A 21,402-nucleotide genomic window follows, 5' to 3' on the forward strand; every position below is an offset into this window, starting at 1 on the left:
AGTCAAAATGTTCACATTTATTTTATGGAAGTTGGGACACACCAAGTGTTAAAATCATTGTTGTTTTGCCGCATATGTATTGATTTTATGGCATTTCATACCAAAATGATTTCGCATGGATGCTTACCAACACAACAAGTCTTTTGACTATGGAATCATGGAGGTGATGGGACTACCTCCATTTGTTTTGTCGGAGTTACTGAGTGAGCCCCGATACCTTTTCCATCGGAGATACGGAATTTTGTTTCACCCGTTCGTCGATGTGTGCAAAGCTATATAATACTCATACTGCGTATTATGATGTTTAACGCATATCGGTGTATACGGGTAAAGTACCAATATCCAATACGGTGCCAAATAAATGTTTTCAAACATAGCATATTTATATGAAATGACTTAATAAAAAACAAAAACAAAAAACAAAAAACGCTTTGACAACTAGCAAATAAATAAACAAACAACAACTGAAAATGACGTTTACTGTGGAAATGTATAGGGATGGATAGGGCCCCTTCTTGAACAGTAGGGCCTATATGTTTTAGTGATATTATGTAGTCATTTTGGCGGCCAGTTTGAAACTTGGTGATTAACATAACATTCCGGAGTGCTCCTATAGGCTTGTTAGTTAAACCCTATATAGGGGAGCCTCACGCCAAAAATTGTGCTCTTATCTGCCGATCAAGTAACGGTAATTTCACCAAGCCACCCGACAATGCACCAGTTGTGAATATTTATGATCGCCACATACTATTCGTCGACTCGTCAAAACACTTGGCGTTACGCTAAAAACACAACAGTGAATTCAGTGAACAAAAGAATTCCTTGAACACTTACCCTGTTCCACTGTATCTCTGATATGTGCTGCTGAAGAAAGAATTTCGAAATAATGAAGAACGCGATGTCGTCGAAAGTGTATTATTGTTTTCAGTTTTGGTCCAGGAAGTGTCACCTGAAAGAAAAAGGCCTCTCGGAAGGTACAGACGAAAGCCTGAAATCCCTCTGCTGAGCAACGCAGCAATTTTTCTGCCGTATACTTCCTGCTTCGATAACAATAACTTGTGGGCAAAGTACGTCTCCCCCCCCCCCCCTGTATAATGTGCAAAGGTTACACAAGATCAACTTTGTTGTAACATAGGGAAAATAAAACACACAATGGTTTTCTTTTTAATCTTGATAAGACTGATTGTTTAGCGAGCATAAAAATTGATAACGCGACTCAAGTTGCTAGGATAAGATAAAGAGCATTTAAATATGACATCAACCCAAGATGCAAGGTAGAAATGTAATGTATACTACCTCCCCATGCACAAACACGTAAAATCGTGGACCGAGGTCATGGGGGCGGGGTGGATGAAACAAGAAAAGAAAAACAGACATGTTACTGGGAAAAGATAAAGGTTTACTACATGTATTTATGTGATATATTATGGCTATAAACACCCAAGATGCTTATATTACACCATGGTGGCAAAAACTTCATGTATACCATATTATGCACAAACAAAACAAAATCGTGGGCCGGTGGGTCATTGAGAGGTGGTGGAGGGGGGGGGGGGGTGGGAACAAAACCAGGAAAAAAAGATGAGAGATCGAGATGGGTGTGATATAAGATGCTTAGACAATTATAGGTATACATAATTGCGACCTTCATGCAGACATAGTAAAATCCGTGGGCCGAGGTAATAGGGGGGGGGGGGGGGAGGACAACAAAACAGTTCAATTATTACATAATTTGCACGGTGTGTAATGGAAAACAAATATTAAAGAACTGAACTGAACAGACTGTAGGATTGCTGTTCGTGTATCTACCACCTGACGACGGTGATGTTTATAGGGTTTGAGGCATTGCATGGTGAGGTATCAATGTATATTTGGTTTGCGGTAACACCATGTGTGTATCTACTTGCCAGGTAGAGTTTGTTCTTAGAGAACTGTCTTACTTTAATCTACTACCGCGGAGTAGATTATCGGATGTTCGGGAGACTTCTCAGTTCTGAAAAGAACTGTCCTGCTTTTTAATTATTACCAGGGCAGATGGTATAGAAAATAGGCTGGGACTACTACTTTAGCTTATAGGATCGTAATTAACTGTACTGCCGCAGAGTTAGTTCTTATATTGGTCTCAACGTTTCGACTAGCTTGCTCTAGCCCCCGTCAGGAGACGGATGATGTTAAAAGCCAGCATTCCATCCAGCAGCAAAACGAACTATACAATGGTGCAGCCAATGTCATTCAAGCAAACTCAAAAGGGAAAGAGAGACAATGTTTATTTTGCTTTTACCAAAATGTCTTCCACAGCTTTATTTGTACGCGATTTTGTATAGTTTATGCAGTATAAATGTACAAAATTTACATTAATTACAAAAAAAAAGATATCATTAGCATTTTGTCAATAATAATTACTCCAAAGTACATGAATTTATACAAGAACAGTATTCATTTTTCTGTTTACATATATATAGCCTATATAACATAATGAACAAAAATAACAAATTCTAAGATTTTTAACCTGTATCATAGATAAAAGCTGGTGCAAGTTTGATAAATTCAAATCAGAAATGCACTGTTCAGTTGGGTTGACCGAGTGTATACTTTTGGAAATAATATTTTCAAAGATCAATATCCTCACTTGTTGTATCCCAACATGAAAATTGGGGCTCGATTGGTCATCGAAGTTGCAAAACTGAAAGCAAAACATCCTTGTTGTATGTTCATCCTTGTTGTATTCATGCCATTTGAGTGACGCAGTTATGAATTACTTTAAAGGCAGTGGACACTATTGGTAACTACTCAAAATAAACATTGGCATAAAACCTTAATTGGTGACGAAAAATGGGGAGAAGTTGATGGTATAAAACATTGTGAGAAACGGCTCCCTCTGAAGTGCCATAGTTTTCGAGAAAGAAGTGATTTTCCACGAATTTGATTTCGGGACCACAGATTTAGAACTTGAGGTCTCGAAATCAACCATCTAAACGCATACAGTTTCGTGTGACAGGGGTGTTGTTTTCTTTCATTATTATCTCGCAAGTTCGATGACCGATTGAGCTCAAGTTTTCACAGGTTTGCTATGTTATGCATATGTTTAGATACACCAACTGTGAAGGCTAGTCTTTGACAATTACCAATAGTGTCCACTGCCTTTAAATCTAGTAAAGGAAATGAAATGTGGACCATGGCAAGGTCTGCCAAAGTCAAAATGTAAATATTTGAATAGATGAACGAGATAGAGGGCTTAAGGTTACAGCAAGTCATTGCGAAATTAGATGAAAATACATTTTTACAACAAAGGCTGGATTTCTATTTCTGTTTAAAAAAAACTTAATACAAAGCAAACAAAACAATGCATCACAGTGGCAATTGCATCACACACTGCGCCATGTTGAATAAATACTGAAGTGCTTTTAAAGTCTTTACATAATCCTGCATATTAATTTGCAAAGGTTTTCAAAAATAATTTACTCATGAAAAAAAAGTACTCTAGAATTTGAATCCCACCCGAGTAATATGCCTCACCTGTGATTTTGTTTACAGAACTTGGGAAAGTACGGAGTACACAGTGCTTACACACATCAGTGTATAATTATGGGTAAAACCAAAATGAATATTAACACACTCCCCTTTCACACAAGAGCAATTTAGCAAGGGTCCCTTGCTAAATTGTAGCATGATTGTAGTGGTACATTTTGAAGAAAACACATTCCTGTATAGGGAACATCTATAATGGTGTCAAATAAAACACCCCAGTTTGTGCGGTGTTGGTTCTGTGAAATTGGCCAATATTGCATTGTGCACCCGGTGTTGAAATGCATGAAACCTTTATCCGCTTATTCCACTCCTTTCCTTCCAATAACATTTGAATGCTTTTAGGAAACAACAACCCCGAACAAAGTGTACCAGTCAGTTAACTAAAATGCTATTCACACGACAGCAATATAACGGGTCCCTAGCTAAGTTTTAGCATGGTTGTAAAATGTAGCAATGTTTGACAAGATTTTGCAAGAGAACTTGCACAATAGAACAAAATTGTTGTCCTTTCAAACAAGGTACATTTTGTTTAATTTATACAACCCTGCTAGAATTTAGCAAGGGACCTTTGCTAAATGGCTCTCGTGTGAAAGGGGCTTTAGTGTTACAGGATTAAAGCTCCAACAGAGAGTTATTGATTAATAAACCTGAGTAAGTCAAGCTTCTTCCATAGGCTAGAAGTCAAGTAGTCCTGAAGTGGTTTGTTTATAGGAGTTGGTGACATCGCTGAGAGGACTTGGGAGCCATGGGTGGCATGTCTAGTGGTTCACTGGAGGGTCCCAAATCAATTGTCCATCCAACTCAAGAGGGGGGTGTTTTTCAGATCTTGTACAGTCCCAATAAAAACACACCCCTCTCAAAATAAACAACCTCTCCCATGAAAACAACAACAGTTTGGAATATATATGGAATTCTTGAATTGGTAGAGTTGACAAAACAGTCTGATAAACCATGGAACAACAAACCAGTGAAAGTTTTGGCTTTGTTTTGATTTTGTGCAATTCAGGAGGAAATATTGGAAACTTATTAACCAATCTCTTTGCTGTGAGTGCGCAGCTTTTCCTTGCTAAGAATAAAATGGTAAAACTAAATTATCTCGGCCCTTTTTGCTGCTCAGAGGAAGACATTTTTCCCCTTAGAGGCAAGGGTGTTTCAATAGTTTATTTTAACCACTGCCCCATACATTTTTTACTCATTTTTTTTATACATGTGCTTATTAATTACATGTCTACCTTTTTCGTTCCATTTGAAGCACAACTTGGAATCGGAAGACTTATTTTTACAAATCAAGTACAAAAAGAAAGAAATTAATCTTATTTATACATACAATACAATATATACAAAACTTTAAATGCTTTTAAAATATTATTATTTGGCAAAAAATATATATATAATAATATGTATAAATGACATATGTAAACTGAAAATAAACTCATCGAAACATCGTTTAGACTGATAAACATTCTAACACATGATCACATATTTTGCGAAATGTAGAGCACGCTTTTTTGTTCAACAGGATTGCAGGACCAGCTCAAATTCTAGGGAAGTCTACACTACTTTGGTTTACTCATGAAATGAAACAATTCATAGTTTCGCTTCCTTGTTCTTTTTTGACTACTCCAGTCACGGATATGAGCCAGGGGTTAAGTGGATATTATTTACAGAGTGGTTTAGAAATGAAACACCGCAAAGAGAAAGCACATTAAGCCGGCCTCAGGTCGACCTTGCGTCAACAAAAAACAGTCGGCGACTGACTTTTCAGGATCACACTGCGCCTGAGCTAAGACCATCCCAAACTTTTCAGTCGGCAATTATTTACGACTTGAGCGCAACTGCAATGATTTTAAGACAATCTGAAACAGTCGCCGCTCGAAAAAATTAACTGTCGCAAGAGTAGAACTTGTACGATGTGATCCCGTCGGGAACCAATCGCAGGCGCACAATTTCTCAGTTGTTGTGACCTGAGCATATTTTGCCTGCGTGTTGCCGGCGGTTTGTTGCGGGCGCAAGAAAATCGTAGGTCAACCTGAGGCTGGCTTTACAGCAGTGCAATTTTTGTGTTCCCTCTATTATCAATGTTGATAATTAATTTGACCCAACAAAATATGACTAGTTTTACAAGTTTTGTTGATGATAAATTGTAATTTTTATACTGTAATGGCCAGATGCTGAGGATCACTGGCCTAGGGTATACATGCTGGTGCTCTTAAAATATGTTGTAATTATTATTCTGGTGTCACTGATTAAAGACAATTTTTACTTTGAGTTTGCGTAAGCAGAGAATATTGTTTAAAATGATTCTGCCAAGCAAACATAACCTGGATACCAGTCAAAGATGGCACATGTGATGTGGCATCATGGCTGGTAATCTTATTCTGGTAAGCAAAACTTTGCTTAATTACTTTTTTTGTGTTTAAAAAGCAGTCAGTTGTTTAGAAAATCTGATATATATAGAGACTGAGCATACATATATTGTCACAATTAAGCCTTAGTCACAATACAGTACTGTTATCTGTAATGTCCGCAACTGGTACCAAATCCAAATACCATAATCTCTTTTCAAAACAATAAATTGTTCATTGTGGCCAGTTATAGATGTTACTTCACTGTACAGCAGACGGTTAAACTGGACCTTGCACTGTCATTGGGCGTTAATGTGGTTCTTACGTAACATAAAACAGCCCACTGCGTCTGGCTAACTTTCCAACACAAACAGTACTGTAGAAACTCTGTTGAAAAAGCTATTACAAGTACTTAACATTAAACGATGGGTTTAAATTGCATTAATTGCAGATGTATTTGAACAAGCCTGAAACAGTTGTGTACAAGTTCAGTAGTTGCGTTGTTTTCGGCGATACTTAGTAGACAACTATTTTTTTTAAAGCCTTACATGCGAAGCAAGGACCTAAGAACAAAAGAAGTCCATACAACACTCAGGGACTTGAAACGCTATGTTTTTTCTTTTACGTGTTGAAGAATATGTTTTTTATTGCTTCAGTGCACAGAACAAAGGAATTCCCTATAGTGTACGCAGCACAGAGCTATATGTAACGTTAGTGCTATGACTCGCGTGTGTTTTTGAAGCAGGAGTTACACAAAGACCATGGCATCAGCTGTCTTTGCTTTGGTGCCACTTTAAAAGTTTCATAACAGGTTTTTACAATGTAGAGGTACCCCTTGTAAAATGCAAATGGCCTTGCACCTCAAAGTAAGATGAAAATCCAGGCAAGTTAAAAATGACCTGCTTCTCTACATGTACTTCTGTAACAGAATCTCCGCTAAAGTGCATTGTATCAGAAATCAGCCCGTTTTACTGAAAAAATTTATCATCAATATTCAAAATACAACAAGTCACAGAGTTCATATTCCGTCAGATTTTTTTCTTCAAAAAGGTCTACAACAAGTTGAGGAACAAACTTTTGACTCCAAACATGTTGCAAAATAAATAAATATATAAGACATAATCGTTGCTTATGGTTCATCAAGCAAATAACTGAAAATAAAACAAACTTGGAGTGATACATATTCGACCACTCCAACTAACAGCTTTTTTTCTCGGCTCTCTTTTTATCAAATTTTACAGCCTGCTGTACTTTATTAGAAGGGGGGGGGGGGGCAGGTACTTCATGATAGGGGTTGTAAAAATAAAGATGGGAACGTTTACAGGGGACATGTACAAACTAGGTGTTTACATAGCTTGGATTGTTATTGCATATCAACACAGAAATTGTATTTTCTTTCGGTTCAGAGATTTGTATTGAAGTTGGTGTGTGCATTTATTGCATATTCATTGCCATTGCATGGTTAAGAGTTAAGGAACAAGACAAAGGAAGTCAGACATATAATGATTCTTGTACATGTACATGTAGTTCTTTTGAAATCTTCTTCCAATGGGAGACTTTAGCACGGTTCATTTTCACAGTTCTCATCAGTAGTGTGCATGCAACAACCTTTGCGCGCAATACTGAGCATGTGAGCGCACACTTAGAGCCGATTGTTATGTCTGCTGCGGTTAGCGTCTCAAAAGTCTCCAATTGGCTGCAGCTTAGCCTTCATTTGCCATTTTGAAACCCATAACACGTAAGGGGCCTCAACATGGCTGACCAGGTTATAGGCCAGAGCCTTGACAGGAAGCACAAACAGTAAGGCCGAGTCCGAAACGGCGACTTCGCTGGCAGATGCGCTCATCTAGCAGCAGCTGTAGCCAAAGTCACCGTTTTCGGACTCGGCCTAAGACCTTAAAAGTAATTAACTTTGGGAGTGTATACACTAGTTCTCCTACCATCAGCACACCAACTCTCCGTCCTGCATAGCTTCCAGAGTGTCCCGCACCATGTAGAAAGACGGCCTGGCGTTCAGGTCCAGACTGCAACACATCTGGATGAGTTCATACACACAGCGTGGCGTGTTCTCTGGACACTCCAGCCTCTGGCCCTGGTACGTCTTGAGGAACACCTCCTCGTGGGTCATGCTCTCGTACGGCTGCTTGGCAAAGCTGTAAATTTCCCACAGTAGTACGCCGAACGACCACACGTCCGAGTGGGTGGTGAATTTATAGTGCCACAGCGCCTCCGGCGCCGTCCACCGAATCGGTATTGTCTCGTCCTTGTGTCCAAGGAACTGGTCGCTGGAACCAAGATAGCGAGCGAGTCCAAAGTCTGAAATCTTCACCTCGTTGTTGTTCCCCACCAGGCAATTCCTGGTGGCGATGTCTCTGTGGACGAACCGCTTCTCCGTAAGGTACACCATACCGCAGGCGACCTGGAAGGCCAAATTGAGTTGCGTCCGCCCGGGTAGTCCTGCCGCTCCGCTCTTGTCGCTGTGGTAGTGCAGGAACTCTTGGAGGTCTCCCTTCCCCATGTACTCCAGAAGCAGACACAACGGCTTCCCTACGAAGCACACGCCGAAAAGCTTGATCACGTTGGCGTGATCGAATCTGGAGATGATTTCAGCTTCTCGGTTGAAGTACTCCTGGACGTCACGGTCAGCGTTCGTTTTTAACATCTTCACCGCGACTGTCGTAGACGCCTCGTCCCGAAGTAGCCTGGGTGCGATGGCCTTGAACACCCGGCCGAATGCCCCCTCTCCGATATCGACAATATAAATGATGCTATTACGGGGGTACTCCAAGTGTCTCAAGTGTGGATTGAAGCTCCTATTGAAGTCTTTCCCATACATGGGGTTCTCCGGCAATTTGCTGATGTCAAAATCGCCAGGGTATTTATACCTGGAGTAGCGGTTGTACTGCCGACGATAAACGGCGCACACCACAACGATAATTCCAAAGCACACGACTGCAAGACTAACTCCACAGATGATGAAAATTTCTTTGCTATTGCTGGGCTCCTTAAGGATGGGGTCGCCAATATGGTTATAGTCAGTTGGATAGGTCAAGTGAATGTACCTCCTACCAGTCGTAACTGAGGTTTCACTTTTAGGAAGGCTGGTGGTAGGCTTCTCTGGCAGCAAGGTAGTACTAGTCACATCAGCTGCAAATCAAGAAGAAGAAAAAAAAATGGTTCCAGAACACATTAGGCTTGAGAGTGCGAAAGAATTCTTGCTCGAAAGAATAATGACCTCGCTAAAAGGGGTTGTCATGCAAAAAAACAGGCCTGTGGCTACATGGATTTATGAACTCTCAACCCGACACTGCATGCATCAATGAAGTGCTCAACAACGGGTCAACTTAATGGGTGCACTCAAAATTTACTCAAATTTTGTTGACCTGGGCTATTTTTGTTGACCTGGGCAGACATTCTGCTTAGCAAATTTCTTGGCTAATCAACTACAGTAATCAAGAAATGACCGAGGTACTGGTCGCAGCAATGTTAACTGTTTGGTGTTGAGCCTGGTAACTTGTGCTAAGTAAATTTCTGTGCTTACAGTCTATATAAAATTTGGCTTAAAGACTCTGGACACTATTGGTAATTGTTAAAGACCAGTCTTCTCACTTGCTGTATCTCAAAATATGCACAAAACAACAAACCTGTGAAAATTTGAACTCAATTGGTCATCGAAGTTGCGAGATAATCATGAAAGAAAAAACACCCTTGTCAACCGAAGTTGTGTGCCTTCATATTCTTGATTTTGAGACCTCAAATTCTAAGTTTGAGGTCTCGAAATCAAATTCGTGGAAAATTACTTCTTTCTCGAAAACTACTTCACTTCAGAGGGAGCCGTTTCTCACAATGTTTTATACAATCAACCTCTCCCCATTACTTGTTACCAAGCAAGGTTTTATGCTGATAAATATTTTGAGTAATTACCAATAGTGTCCACTGCCTTTAAAGTAGTCTTACTCACCACAATTGGGGACTCCGCATGGCTGCCACTGGGGGTAGGGTCCCTCTGGAAAGCAGCCTGGTTCCTGTCTCATACCTCCTGGGTTTCGGCAAGAGTTACTGCTGTTAGCGAGCTCCGGAAACACTGACAAGTACATGTTTCTACTCTGTGGATACTAGACACATAGACAAATACAAAACATTTTGTAAGGCCGGGTTCATACTTCATGTAAATCAACAGTTGTAGGGAGGGTATGTATACCTTTGGCTTTTGGATCCCTTTGATTGTTTTAATCCTATGTAAGTGTAATGTAGATAATTATTTACAATAAAAATAACCCATGAAAACTTAATATAAAGACACTGGACCCTATTGGTAGTTGTCAAAGACCAGTATCTCAAAATATGCATAAAATAACAAACCTGTGAAAATTTCAGCTCAATTGGTCGTTGAAGTTGCGATAATAATAATCGAAGAAAAAACACCCTTGTCACAAGAAGTTGTGTGCTTTCAGATGCTTGATTTCGAGACCTCAAAATCTAATTTTGAGGTCTTGAAATCAAATTCAAATATTTTAGTGGAAAATTACTTCAAGGGTTTATGGTCCTAAACTTGATCTACAAAAGGTACCAAAACCCCTTTACAAAAGAAGAAGAACAAGGATTTTCAACGTACGCTGTGGGTCCATGGCAGACACTCTAGCCCTGTTTTAGTTACGCTGGTGTTGCCCTGGTAGAACTGCCCCTGGTTTTCATAGCAATCAGCTGGGGGGGAAAAAAGAAATGAAGAAAATAGTTGAAATTCGCTGTAAAAAAATTATTTATTTATTTGGTTGTTATTCCAAAGATTCTCCCCAAAAAATATGATATCTAAATGAGTCAAGATTCTTATGGGGAGAAAAAAAGAAGGAAGTTTTAGACGTGGGAGGAAAACCCCTGGGGAATATGTCAGGGGAAACCGATGCAATCATGTAGAGCCTGAAAACCCATTCAACATAGTGACCCCAATCTTCAGTCATGACACTTGAACAAGGCACTTAACCCTAATTGTTTTGTAATAAGTTGGGAAGGTAGTGCATTCTACTCTAACAGCCAGGGGGTCGCTTTCACAAAGAGTTAGGATTCGTCTTATCTCGAGTTAGGAGGAGTAAACTTAGGATTATTCTTAAGGTCTGCATGCTACAGTGCAGGGTTGGTACTCGTCCTAAGTCCTAAGATTAGTCTTAAGTTAGGAAGAGTTTTGTGAAATCGATGGCAGGCTCTTAGTGAATACCAATGCCTATACCCTTATGAACTGTGAGGCGGGTAAACCTTGTTTCAACCCAAGGAGTAAGTGGCAACATGGTCCTGGATTGGTTCGACAGCCCAAATCAGTTTAGTGTAGCCATCACCCTGAAAGGGCCATCCAGCCTTGTGATGTTAGCCGATATATCTCATTATAAAAACATGGGCAGCAATGTAACATTAGTCAGGCATGGACAATTTTATCGAGAACAAGGGCTGCCCTACATGATGCAGTAGGCTCTAATAGACCTTGGAGGCTATTTAATCACAATTGTTCAGATTTGTACAGGGACGAACAAATCAGAGAATCGGACTTAAGTAGGAAGAATATCATGCCTCAAAAGTAATCAATGAAACTGATCAACCACAGCTTTGTCTCCCAATAGACCGACCCATTAAGCTCCACCCCATTGCGTATTGACCAATCACAACACAACGAAGGTCCGACATGCGTGCGTGTATGCTTGGCGCGCGCGGCAGAGTTGTGCAGAAAGGCATTGGAGAGCCCCACGTGTTCTTGCTCACACGTGCGTCGTGGGCGGAGCCTAATGGATCGGTCTATTCTTTATGAGCCACATTGAAGCCAAGTACCTAAAGGCAAAAAGCTTCAAGCCCCAGAGTAGAAGCCATTAGGAATGGGTTAGGAATAGACCGAAATGCATACTTACTTGTTATCTGGTCTTTAGGCATAACTGAAATTGTAACAAAATAAACAAAACATTAATATCAACATGGTATCTTTTTAAACACACACTAGATACTACTTAACACGTACATCTGTACAAGGAATTTTTTACTAAAAAAAATAATAATAATAAAAAGATGATTATGATCTAATAATATTCATGGCTTCTTCTAAAGCCAATCAGAGCATATAGATCGTAATGTTGAGTTAACATATCACTGTTCTTTTCAGAACCACTACAGTGATTTTTCATAGTGTCAGCCAGACCTTACTAGATTGCATCTCCACCATGCTGAGTTTCAAACTCTACTCATGTTCATGGTGTTACAGCAAACCTTACTAGATTAATGTATACTTGGTTTGCGGTAACACCATGTGTGTATCTACTTGCCAGGTAGAGTTGTTCTTAGAGAACTGTCTTGCTTTATTCTACTGCCGCGGAGTAGATAATCGGAGGTTCGGGAAACTTCTCAGTTCTGAAAAGAACTGTCCTGCTTTTTAACTATTACCAGGGCGGATGGTATAGAAAATAGACTGGACTACTACTTAAGCTTATAGGATCATAATTAACTGTACTGCCACGGAGTCAGTTCTGAATTGGTCTCAACGTTTCGACTAGCTTGCTCTAGTTATCGTCAGGAGACTGAAGAGGTAAGAGAAGAGTGGGCTTATTTATAGGGGTTCAGTGGATCCACTGTAGGTCAATCAATGCTCTGATTGGTTACTAGATTACATCTCCATTTTGCAAAGGTTTGAATCCCACTCATGTACATACGGTGTTACTGCAAACCTTACTAGATCGTGTAATAGGTTTTTCACTATTTTCTTGTGACCCAGATGGCCGATCAATTTCAAACTTCTACAGGTTTGTCAGTTTATGTATATGGTGGATAACATAAAGTGCTTTCACTGCCAGCAACTGTTTTGATAGCAAAACACAATTTTGTAATGTTCCTTTAAAATTAAGTCCCCTTCAAAATGACATCAGTCTGAAATATCCCCAAAGGTCATATCGGACGTCTTACCGATGAGGTTTGCCTCACTGCACGACCCCGGTGACCTCTCTTTGCTTGGGAGATCTCGACACTGTGATTGGCCGAGCGCTTGACTAAAGCGCTTCAGGAAGAACTGGTTTCTACTCTGGTTGAGATCGACCCAGTCCTGGTGGCACAACTCGCTGCGCACAACTGCACAGTCCTCCCTATCAGATAATAGTAATAATAATAATAATAATAATAATAATAATAATAATAATAATAATAATAATAATAATAATAATAATAATAATAATAATAATAGTAATAATAACAGCGAGGATCCTGAGAAAGACCCTTGAGATCTAAGGCTACGGGACGTAGCCCGACTCAAGGAGTTACCGGCACAAAGGAAAATGTGATCTTTTTTTTTGCATGCTGTGATAAAATGAAATAATAATGGACATTTGTATATCTGTCAGAAAGACATTCCTAGCGTAGAAAAATAACTCCACTAATGAGGGTACTTAAAGCTACATATGACTGAATTGCTTACCTGCAGATGGGTTTGGGGAGAGGGTGTGCAGGCTTAGTGACGTCACAGTCCGGCAACATGTTGTGGCACATTAGCGACCTGAAGGCATTCCGGCAGCTTCCCTCCCTGACGATCGAGTCGATCTGACTCAGGATGTCGTGTAACAACGGCTCCTGCTTGTTGATGGGATTGTACAGATCTGCATCAATGAACACCTGACGTCCCTTTAAATAGTTCCCACACTGGTTACCATTGTAAGTGGCACAGTAACTGTAAAATGAGAAAGGGACTATGTTAGACTATTCTTGCATTGTGTTTCTTGAGCAAACCAAGCCGTACCTAAAAGGCATTGGACACTATTGGTAATTACTCAAAACGATTGTTAGCATAAAAACTTACTTGGTAATGAGGAATGGAGAGCTGTTGATAGTACAAAACATTGTGAAAAACGGCTCCCTCTGAAGTAACAAAGTTCTTGAGAAAGAGGTGATTTCTCACTCAAATATTAAAAGTCTTCAGGAATGAAGCATTTTTAAGGCATCTGAAAGCACACAAAATTGTGCAAAAGGGACGTTTTTTCTTTCATTTATCTCTTGCAACTTCGATGACCTTGATTAAAAATGTTCACAGGTTTGTTGTTTTGTGCATATGTTGGGATACACCAAGTGAGAATACTGGTGTTTGACAATTATCAAAGGTGTCCAGGGCCTTTAATTGCATTCTTGAGAAACACACATGTAAAGAAGAGCCATTGTTCAAGGTGCTTCGATCAATCATCAACTGCAGAGACAGCAGGGGTCCGTCGCGCCCGATCTCATGTGTCCACATCCTACAGCCTCACGCCACATGTGGTCGATTTCGCTAGGTGCTTCAATGAGAGTAGTAAACTGCCCATACATCCAGGGCCCAATTACATGGCTCTGCTTAGCTTACCTCTGAATAATGCGCTTACCAGCTGTGTGAAAGCAAAGAGTGCCTAGTTACATGGAGTACAAACAAGCACAAGCCAGAATTCCTTGCTAACTGAGGAAACAAGCTTGACGTAAGCGTGGAGTTCCCCGCTTCCAGAAGTGCCTGTTCTTTTCTTACGGTCAGCAGATCCATGAAACTGGGCCAAGCCAAGTGCTGGTTCCATGATTGCTTCGTAAAGCGCAGACGTTGCAAGGTGTGCTCATGCGAAAAGGCTCACCAAATAAAAAAAAAGATATTCAGGTCCAACCAAAACCACTCACTTACTTGGCCAAGCCAAGTGCATGTTAAATAGGCCTACAGTGATATAGTCCTTGTCTGTTCACCGAAAAGCGATGGTGCACTAACCCTTTTTTACAAGTTGGAGAACACTGGTTCCAGGATTGCTTCGTAAAGCGCAGACTGTTGCAAGGTGTGCACATGTGAAAAGACTCACCAAATCCCCAAAAAGACCACTTACTTGGGTATGTTGTTGACTCGGATAACAGCGGAGCGGCTCTTCTTGATTTCTTGTATTTTTTCGTCGTCCGATTTAGTCACGACATTCTCCACCACACAGGAGTAATTTGCAGAAGACGTGGCATTAAAAACGTAGTACTCCTTTTCCCAGAAAGAAGGGTTACGGGCACTTCTGTCAAAAATCTACACGTAAATAATAATAATAATAAAACCATTGATACTAATAGGAACATTAATAGTACGTTAGTGTCCATCACAAGTGATGCTCATGGCGCAAGGAAGGAAACATGTATATCTAGTGAAAAGCGGCAGTGAAGAGAGCCTCTCTGAGCTTATGAATAGATGACATGTAATGGGTCAGTTATTAACTACCACTTTTCATTTGCAGATTTTTTTTCATAAGAGAGACAAGGACAAAATGCGATCAACCCTCCACTCGACTCATCATTTTATACCATATCTGCATGGTTTGGCAAGTTCCATGAAAAAAGAATCATGTAAGTGATGCATCTACAGGGAATAATTGTATTGAGACAGTAATTTAGGGTTGAGCAAAGAACAATTAACTACAGGCTAGACTTCTCCCGATTAACATGAAGGCGCTATACTACTATCAAGTCAAATTTTCTTTGCCCAACTTTGTTCAAAACATGTTAAAGTTGGTAAAAGTCAAACAATATGCCCCTGATCAAATAATTTTATATTCTTGTTTTCAAGCCAAATAAAAAGTTTAGGGTCGCGGGGTCAAGTTAGGGTCGTTTGGGTAACCAGGAACAGAACATTTGTTTGAGACGGGGGGAGGGCCTGAAGACATCAATATCTTACCCTCATTCGGTTTCTTAACCAATAGAGTTTGGGCTTGGGATGCCCGGTGACACTGCACGTCAAGTTGACCCTTGTCCCGTAGGTTACATTATAGTCCTGAGGTTCCTCACGAATCATAGCTGGTACTACAGATCAACAAAAATACAAAATGGTTTTTAACTAAAAATTCAAACTTCGGTAAGTTTGGCCGTAGCAAGCTGAATTGGAACAAGATCTTCAGAATGTTTGAATTCTACATGGTGTTTATCTTGGTTATAAATGCCTGAATGTGCATTCTGAAAATTATGAGCGACATGTAAATTTGTGTTGACATTTTGCAAAGGGCACCACAGCAAAAGCCCAGGGCACTACAGCAGATGCTGTGGGTGCCATGGGTAAATTAAGACCCTTTCACATGAGAGCACAAGGTTTCCTTGCTAAATTGTAGCATGGTTGTAAAAAAAATTACAAAATGTTCCTCATGAGAAAGGACAACAATTGCTTCTATTGTCCAAGTTCTCTGGCAAAATATTGTCAAACATTGCTGCATTTTACAGCCATGCTAAAATTAAGTATGGGACCCCAGTTAAAGAGGTCTGTGGTCAATGACTCACCTTGGACATCAAGATAAGCCGGGGAGGAGTACACTGAACCGCCTGGATTCTCAGCCCAGCACCGGTACATCCCACGATCAGACACGCTCGCGTTGAACACCTTCAGGTTGAAGTTATTCTTGACGTTATAGCGTGACCCACTCAACGGCAGTGTGACACCGTCCTTCTCCCAACGGACCCTCAGAGGCTCGGCACCGGTAGGCTGGCACCGGAGCGTGACCCGCCCCTCGACGACGACGGACGAGTTCTCTGGAGGCCGCTGGATCACTGGAGGATCTGGAGGTTAAAAATATTCACTGATCATTTTACGATGCCATGTCAAAATTTAAGACCTTAAGACTGGCACATAGCAGTCACTCACACTTGAAAGTTACTCAAGAAAACTGAAAATGTACTTCTTAAACATGCATGTAATAATCCAACTAAGTCGGAACTCGGGCCTGTTTGCTTCGTTTTAGAACGGGCAAGGGCACCAATGCATTTTCTCCTTAGTAAAGGACACCCTATGAGGAAATTATAAATTTCTACTGGACATTTTAAGGGCACCAAGGCAATGACCAGGGGGCATGGAGGCAAATGCTTTCATTGCCCCTGTGAAGTATCAGGCCTGCCATGTCAAAATTTAAGACCTTAAGACTGCCATAAAGCACTCCCTCACACGTTGAGTTGTCAACCACCAGTTCTTCTCGGAACTAACACTACTCAAAAGATATTTACACATCGTGATACAAACGCAAACCTCACCTAATTATACTCCAACCATACAAAGTTTCAAATCCTACTTAAATGCATTCAGGAAGTTTTAAAAACATAAATAAATACAATTTACAGATAGAAAAAGATTCCAATCAAAACTTACAAAAAACCAGAGGAATACATGTATATCTAAATACAAAACAAAAGGGATTGCCCGAAAAGCAAACATATAGCCTATTCAATTCCAACACACACCTGTATACTGTTGTTGCGTTGTCCATTGGGGTTCTGGAGGTAGAACCTGAACTTTGGAGGGCTCCCTTGGCAGTTCTGTCAATCGGATAAAAAGGGGAACATTTAAATAGTTGAATATTTTGGAGTTTCCCCAAATTTGGGAAAGATCAAACCACATGTAAATGTACCATGGAAGTGAAATAATTGCAAAACTACATTTTGTATTCATTCTTTAACGGCAATGTTTTTTCTTTTATACTGGGCATTTTCAACTTAGAAAAAAGATGCAAACATTTCTAAAACAACCTTTAAGAATGCAGGCCCTGTATGGGGAAGGCATTTTTTCCCTATTAAAAGGTATTTCAAAAAAGTGAACACACACACAGAGTTTGTACTGAATGCATTTCAAGAGGCACCATTTCAAGAGGCAAAATAAAAAAAAAGGTCCTCAAAATGATTTTTACTTAAAATGCAGTGTTTTTTTTACCTTTTAAACAGCCCACTATGCAATCCGTCTTTATACTTTTTTTTTTAAATCAAGCCATTATTATGATTATTATTATATTTTTTTTATTATAATCTTTTTTTGGAAGGAGTTGGCGAACAATGTGCGCACATCAGGCACGCGTGTTTGCAAAGGAAGTTGAGGGCAGTTTTGTTTCACCTGTGACTTCCTTGAGTGAAGCTATCGTTGAGGTGTACTGCCTAGTCGCATCTTGTATAGTTGAAGACGTCTCTAGGCCTTCAGAGGTTGTTGCTGATGTAGGCACTGAAAAATAATGACAAAGAGATAACTCAGATGGCTTTAAATTTGCATTATCTGAATGTTTGACTTCCGTAAAAAAAAGTGAGAACACAGTAATGTTACAAATTAGAATCATCCATAAACAACTTTTTTAAAGGATGGTTTAAGCTTCAAGATGAGAAGTAATGATGAAAGCTTTTATTTGCTTTCTCATTAATCATAAATAGTTCATGTATAATGCATTAGAGAAAGGCGTTGACGAGTACCGGCATAGGTGTAGATGTAGAACAAGACTATCAAGGATCGTGGAATTTGTGGGACTCTAAGTATTGTTCAAAACAGTTTCAAATTACTTAACTTACAAAATGTCAAGTATAAAACCATCTGAAAGTTTTGAGACAAACAGTTAAATTATCCAAAGTAACTCAGTGGAAGACACATTTTCTGATGACATTTTTTAAACCTTTGGACTTCCCTGGACTACTCCTGGTCAAGATGTTTTATTGTCCAAAGATTTAAAAAATAAAATCGTAATGGTAACAAATCTTAATGCAAGTATCAAGCCGGTTTTCCCCAGTTTTTTTTCAAAACTCTGGGGTATTCTGGACATTATATTTTTGGAAGTTTTGCCGAGTAATTGTAACAAGGTCTTCGGAATTTTTCAACTTCTTGGTGTAAATCGGTGAAAAAGTCCTACTATGCAATCTGAAACATTCTATGGTGTTTTTCTTAATATTTTTGTGTGAATTTTGTTTTATTTAAATGAATAAAACATTTTGTTTTTTGGCATAGGGCCTATTGGCAAAAATGTACCATTATTGGCACATAAGTCATGTGGATTGAAATTTTCACATGTTAGTGTCAAGTTGTATAATTTATGGGACAACTTTCCGTATAGCCCACCACTTTTTTCACTAATTTTTACAAAAAGGGATATCTCATTGAGGTACATTAGATACTATATTATTTCATATCGAATGAAAAAGTGGTGGCGCCATACAGAAACTTTTCCAATTTATGTACGAACTGTACGTACATTTATATTGGATTAAAACAAACAACGGTTCCAGAAATAAAGATACTTCCCCTTTAAGCTAACAAGAATGATCACCAATCTGTTTTATTCAAATGTTATCAATTGACATTACAGTAATCACACTGAGAATGTCTTTTAAGATGTATACTATGTTTAAACACAGTGCCGAGTTTCAATTTTCCCCAAAAAGAGACACTCTCACAGTCTCAATATTCAATTTGAACATGTTGTTTTTTTGTTTTCAATGAAAATTGAAGACAGCAGAAGTATAAAGGCAGAGTCACACTGCAGCGATAATGAAAAAGATAACGATCACGACGCAAAGAGAACACTTTCTATTGGTTGAATTGCTCCACGCAGAATACGCACACGCTCTTTCAACCAATGGAATGCGTTCTTATTGCGTCGTTATCGTTCTCGTTATCGCTGCAGTGGGACTGGTCCTTAAAGACCTTCTTCTTGGCAAATAAAAGGACAGTGAAAGTTGTGAGTTGAGTGTTGAAAAAGGTGCAAAATTTTGCCTCCACTTTTGTATTCCACTCACATGATCACCCAAAATTAGTATGTTGTTCTTATTTTGGTCAAACAGGGCACATCCACACGAACAAGTGGAACCAAGATGATGATGCATCACTGGCTGTCTAGCTAGGCTACTGTACTTCTCCATCCAATAAAAACAATAAAAAAATCATAATGCAAAAAGGCCAGCCCACACAACAAACTAAACTACCTTTCATTTTCATTCATTTCAACAAAAACTCATGAATGAAAGTTAAGTATTCTCACCGTATGTTGGTGCAGAAGTTGCTAATGATATCAGATATAAGAGTACGAAGAGGCAGCAGTCTCGTCTGTATCGCCATGCCCAACGATGATCGGCACATGCACTGGGTCCGCTGCCCTGCAGCACAGCCTTGCTCAGCCCGGGCGTTGCCATTCTTTACACCGTGCAGACGGTCTGCAAAGCAGACCTCCTCACCTCCGACAAACAACACGACGAATACTCACTGACTTTCCGTCGAAATAAGTTTTAAAGTCATTCTCCAACCAAACACGAATCACCTCCTAGAGGAAGAACTCATATTCATCCTTGGAAACCGGTTATTTAACTTCAATGTACACATATTCCACAGTTTTAAGCCCGAAAATTATACTTTCTCCTAGTTAAAATTGGAAGGCACTTGGATCTTGTTCAATATGGCGACTTATTGTATGCTGGCTATTATGCATACGACGTAAACAGGTTGGGGTTAGTCGATTCGTAAAAAGGGGAGTTTTATTTTATTCTTGCAAAATAGTATTTTTTTTAGAGAGAACAAATTCAAATAAAACAATATTTTTAAATCATTATCTCAAATTATTGTAAATCGTTAAATATTATTGAACAAATTTGCAAGAAAAACGTAAATTTATTAATTAAATAAATCTAAACCTACCTTTAAAACTTTATTGGCTGATCCGAACCAAGCGGCAAAGCCACAAACATGGCCGTCGCCTATTCATAAACAAATAATGCGCAATTTCGACTATTTTGGGGTCTCAATACGCAGTAAACAACTTCTTTCGAATGCATTGTTGAATAACAGTGTCAATATGAACACATGCTATAATATCAAGGGACACAAACACACACTTACAGCTAAACAAAAAACATATGTACCCCTTTGTTAAAAAAAAAAAGAGTAATTTGTTGCAGATATATTTTGTAATTTTAATTTAAAAATACAAATTAAATCTCAAGGAACTGGTCACTGCCCGAATATGCAAATTTCCAGACATATGCCGCCACGAGTTTACCCTGATCAAATAAAATGACTCATTGAATTCGGCTGGTTTGGGTTCATGAATTTTAATGATTCTTTTGAGGAAAGTGGAACTGTGGAATGCGTGGTGGAACAAGTGGCAAACAGTAGAGCTTTGACAGAAGGATGTTAAATCGTAGTGTGGGGTCCTGTTCCGTGCATACACTATTATGCAGTTTCCGTGAAGGGGTACGTGATCAACAAAAATGATCAATATATTGGAATGGTTTGTTTGTGTCATGTCGCAAGTCAACATACCAATTAAAAAACTCTCTGGCTCTGCTCAATATTTCTTTGGTTTTTACGTTTTACTTTTATTTTATTTTATTTATTATGCAAGTCGCAGACACACAAGGCCAAAATGAATGAAAAAGGGCTATCGTTTTGTGATTGTATTATCAGAAGTGAGAACATTTATTTATTTATTACATCAAGGAGGTAGAAATCTCCATGATTACATCATGCATTATTATGATTATTATTATTACTATTATTATTATTATTATTATTATTATTATTATTATTATTATTATTATTATTATTATTTTTTTTTTTGGGGGGGGGGGGGCTAAAGGAGAATGTTTCAAAGGAGGGCGCTATCAGTAGTTTGTTCACAGTTTGCCGTACTTGAATTGTTGTGCACAGGGGCTACTTCTTACAACTTCAAATAAACAAACTTACACTGTAAACAACAAATAATATACATAATGTACTTACAAAGGTAACACATTTTTATTTCAACAATGTTCGACA

At 39.2% G+C, this 21,402-nt stretch overlaps 1 protein-coding gene across 1 annotated transcript; it reads right to left on the reverse strand.

Annotated features, from left to right (window-relative positions):
* Positions 1 to 4,875: 4,875 nt before the first annotated feature.
* On the reverse strand, positions 4,876 to 20,038 carry LOC117297507 (muscle, skeletal receptor tyrosine protein kinase-like). The gene is made up of 12 exons (XM_033780582.1): positions 19,634 to 20,038; positions 17,731 to 17,835; positions 17,088 to 17,162; positions 16,137 to 16,412; positions 15,544 to 15,668; positions 14,720 to 14,901; positions 13,312 to 13,560; positions 12,807 to 12,982; positions 11,765 to 11,788; positions 10,489 to 10,577; positions 9,835 to 9,988; positions 4,876 to 9,020 (listed from the first exon to the last, which is right to left on the reverse strand). The coding sequence occupies exons 1-12, from the start codon at positions 19,782 to 19,784 to the stop codon at positions 7,816 to 7,818; spliced, it is 2,811 nt and encodes a 936-aa protein (XP_033636473.1). The 5' UTR covers positions 19,785 to 20,038; the 3' UTR covers positions 4,876 to 7,815.
* Positions 20,039 to 21,402: the final 1,364 nt, after the last annotated feature.

The sequence above is a fragment of the Asterias rubens genome, chromosome 12 (assembly GCF_902459465.1).
Source record: "Asterias rubens chromosome 12, eAstRub1.3, whole genome shotgun sequence".
Classification (NCBI taxonomy): domain Eukaryota; kingdom Metazoa; phylum Echinodermata; class Asteroidea; order Forcipulatida; family Asteriidae; genus Asterias; species Asterias rubens.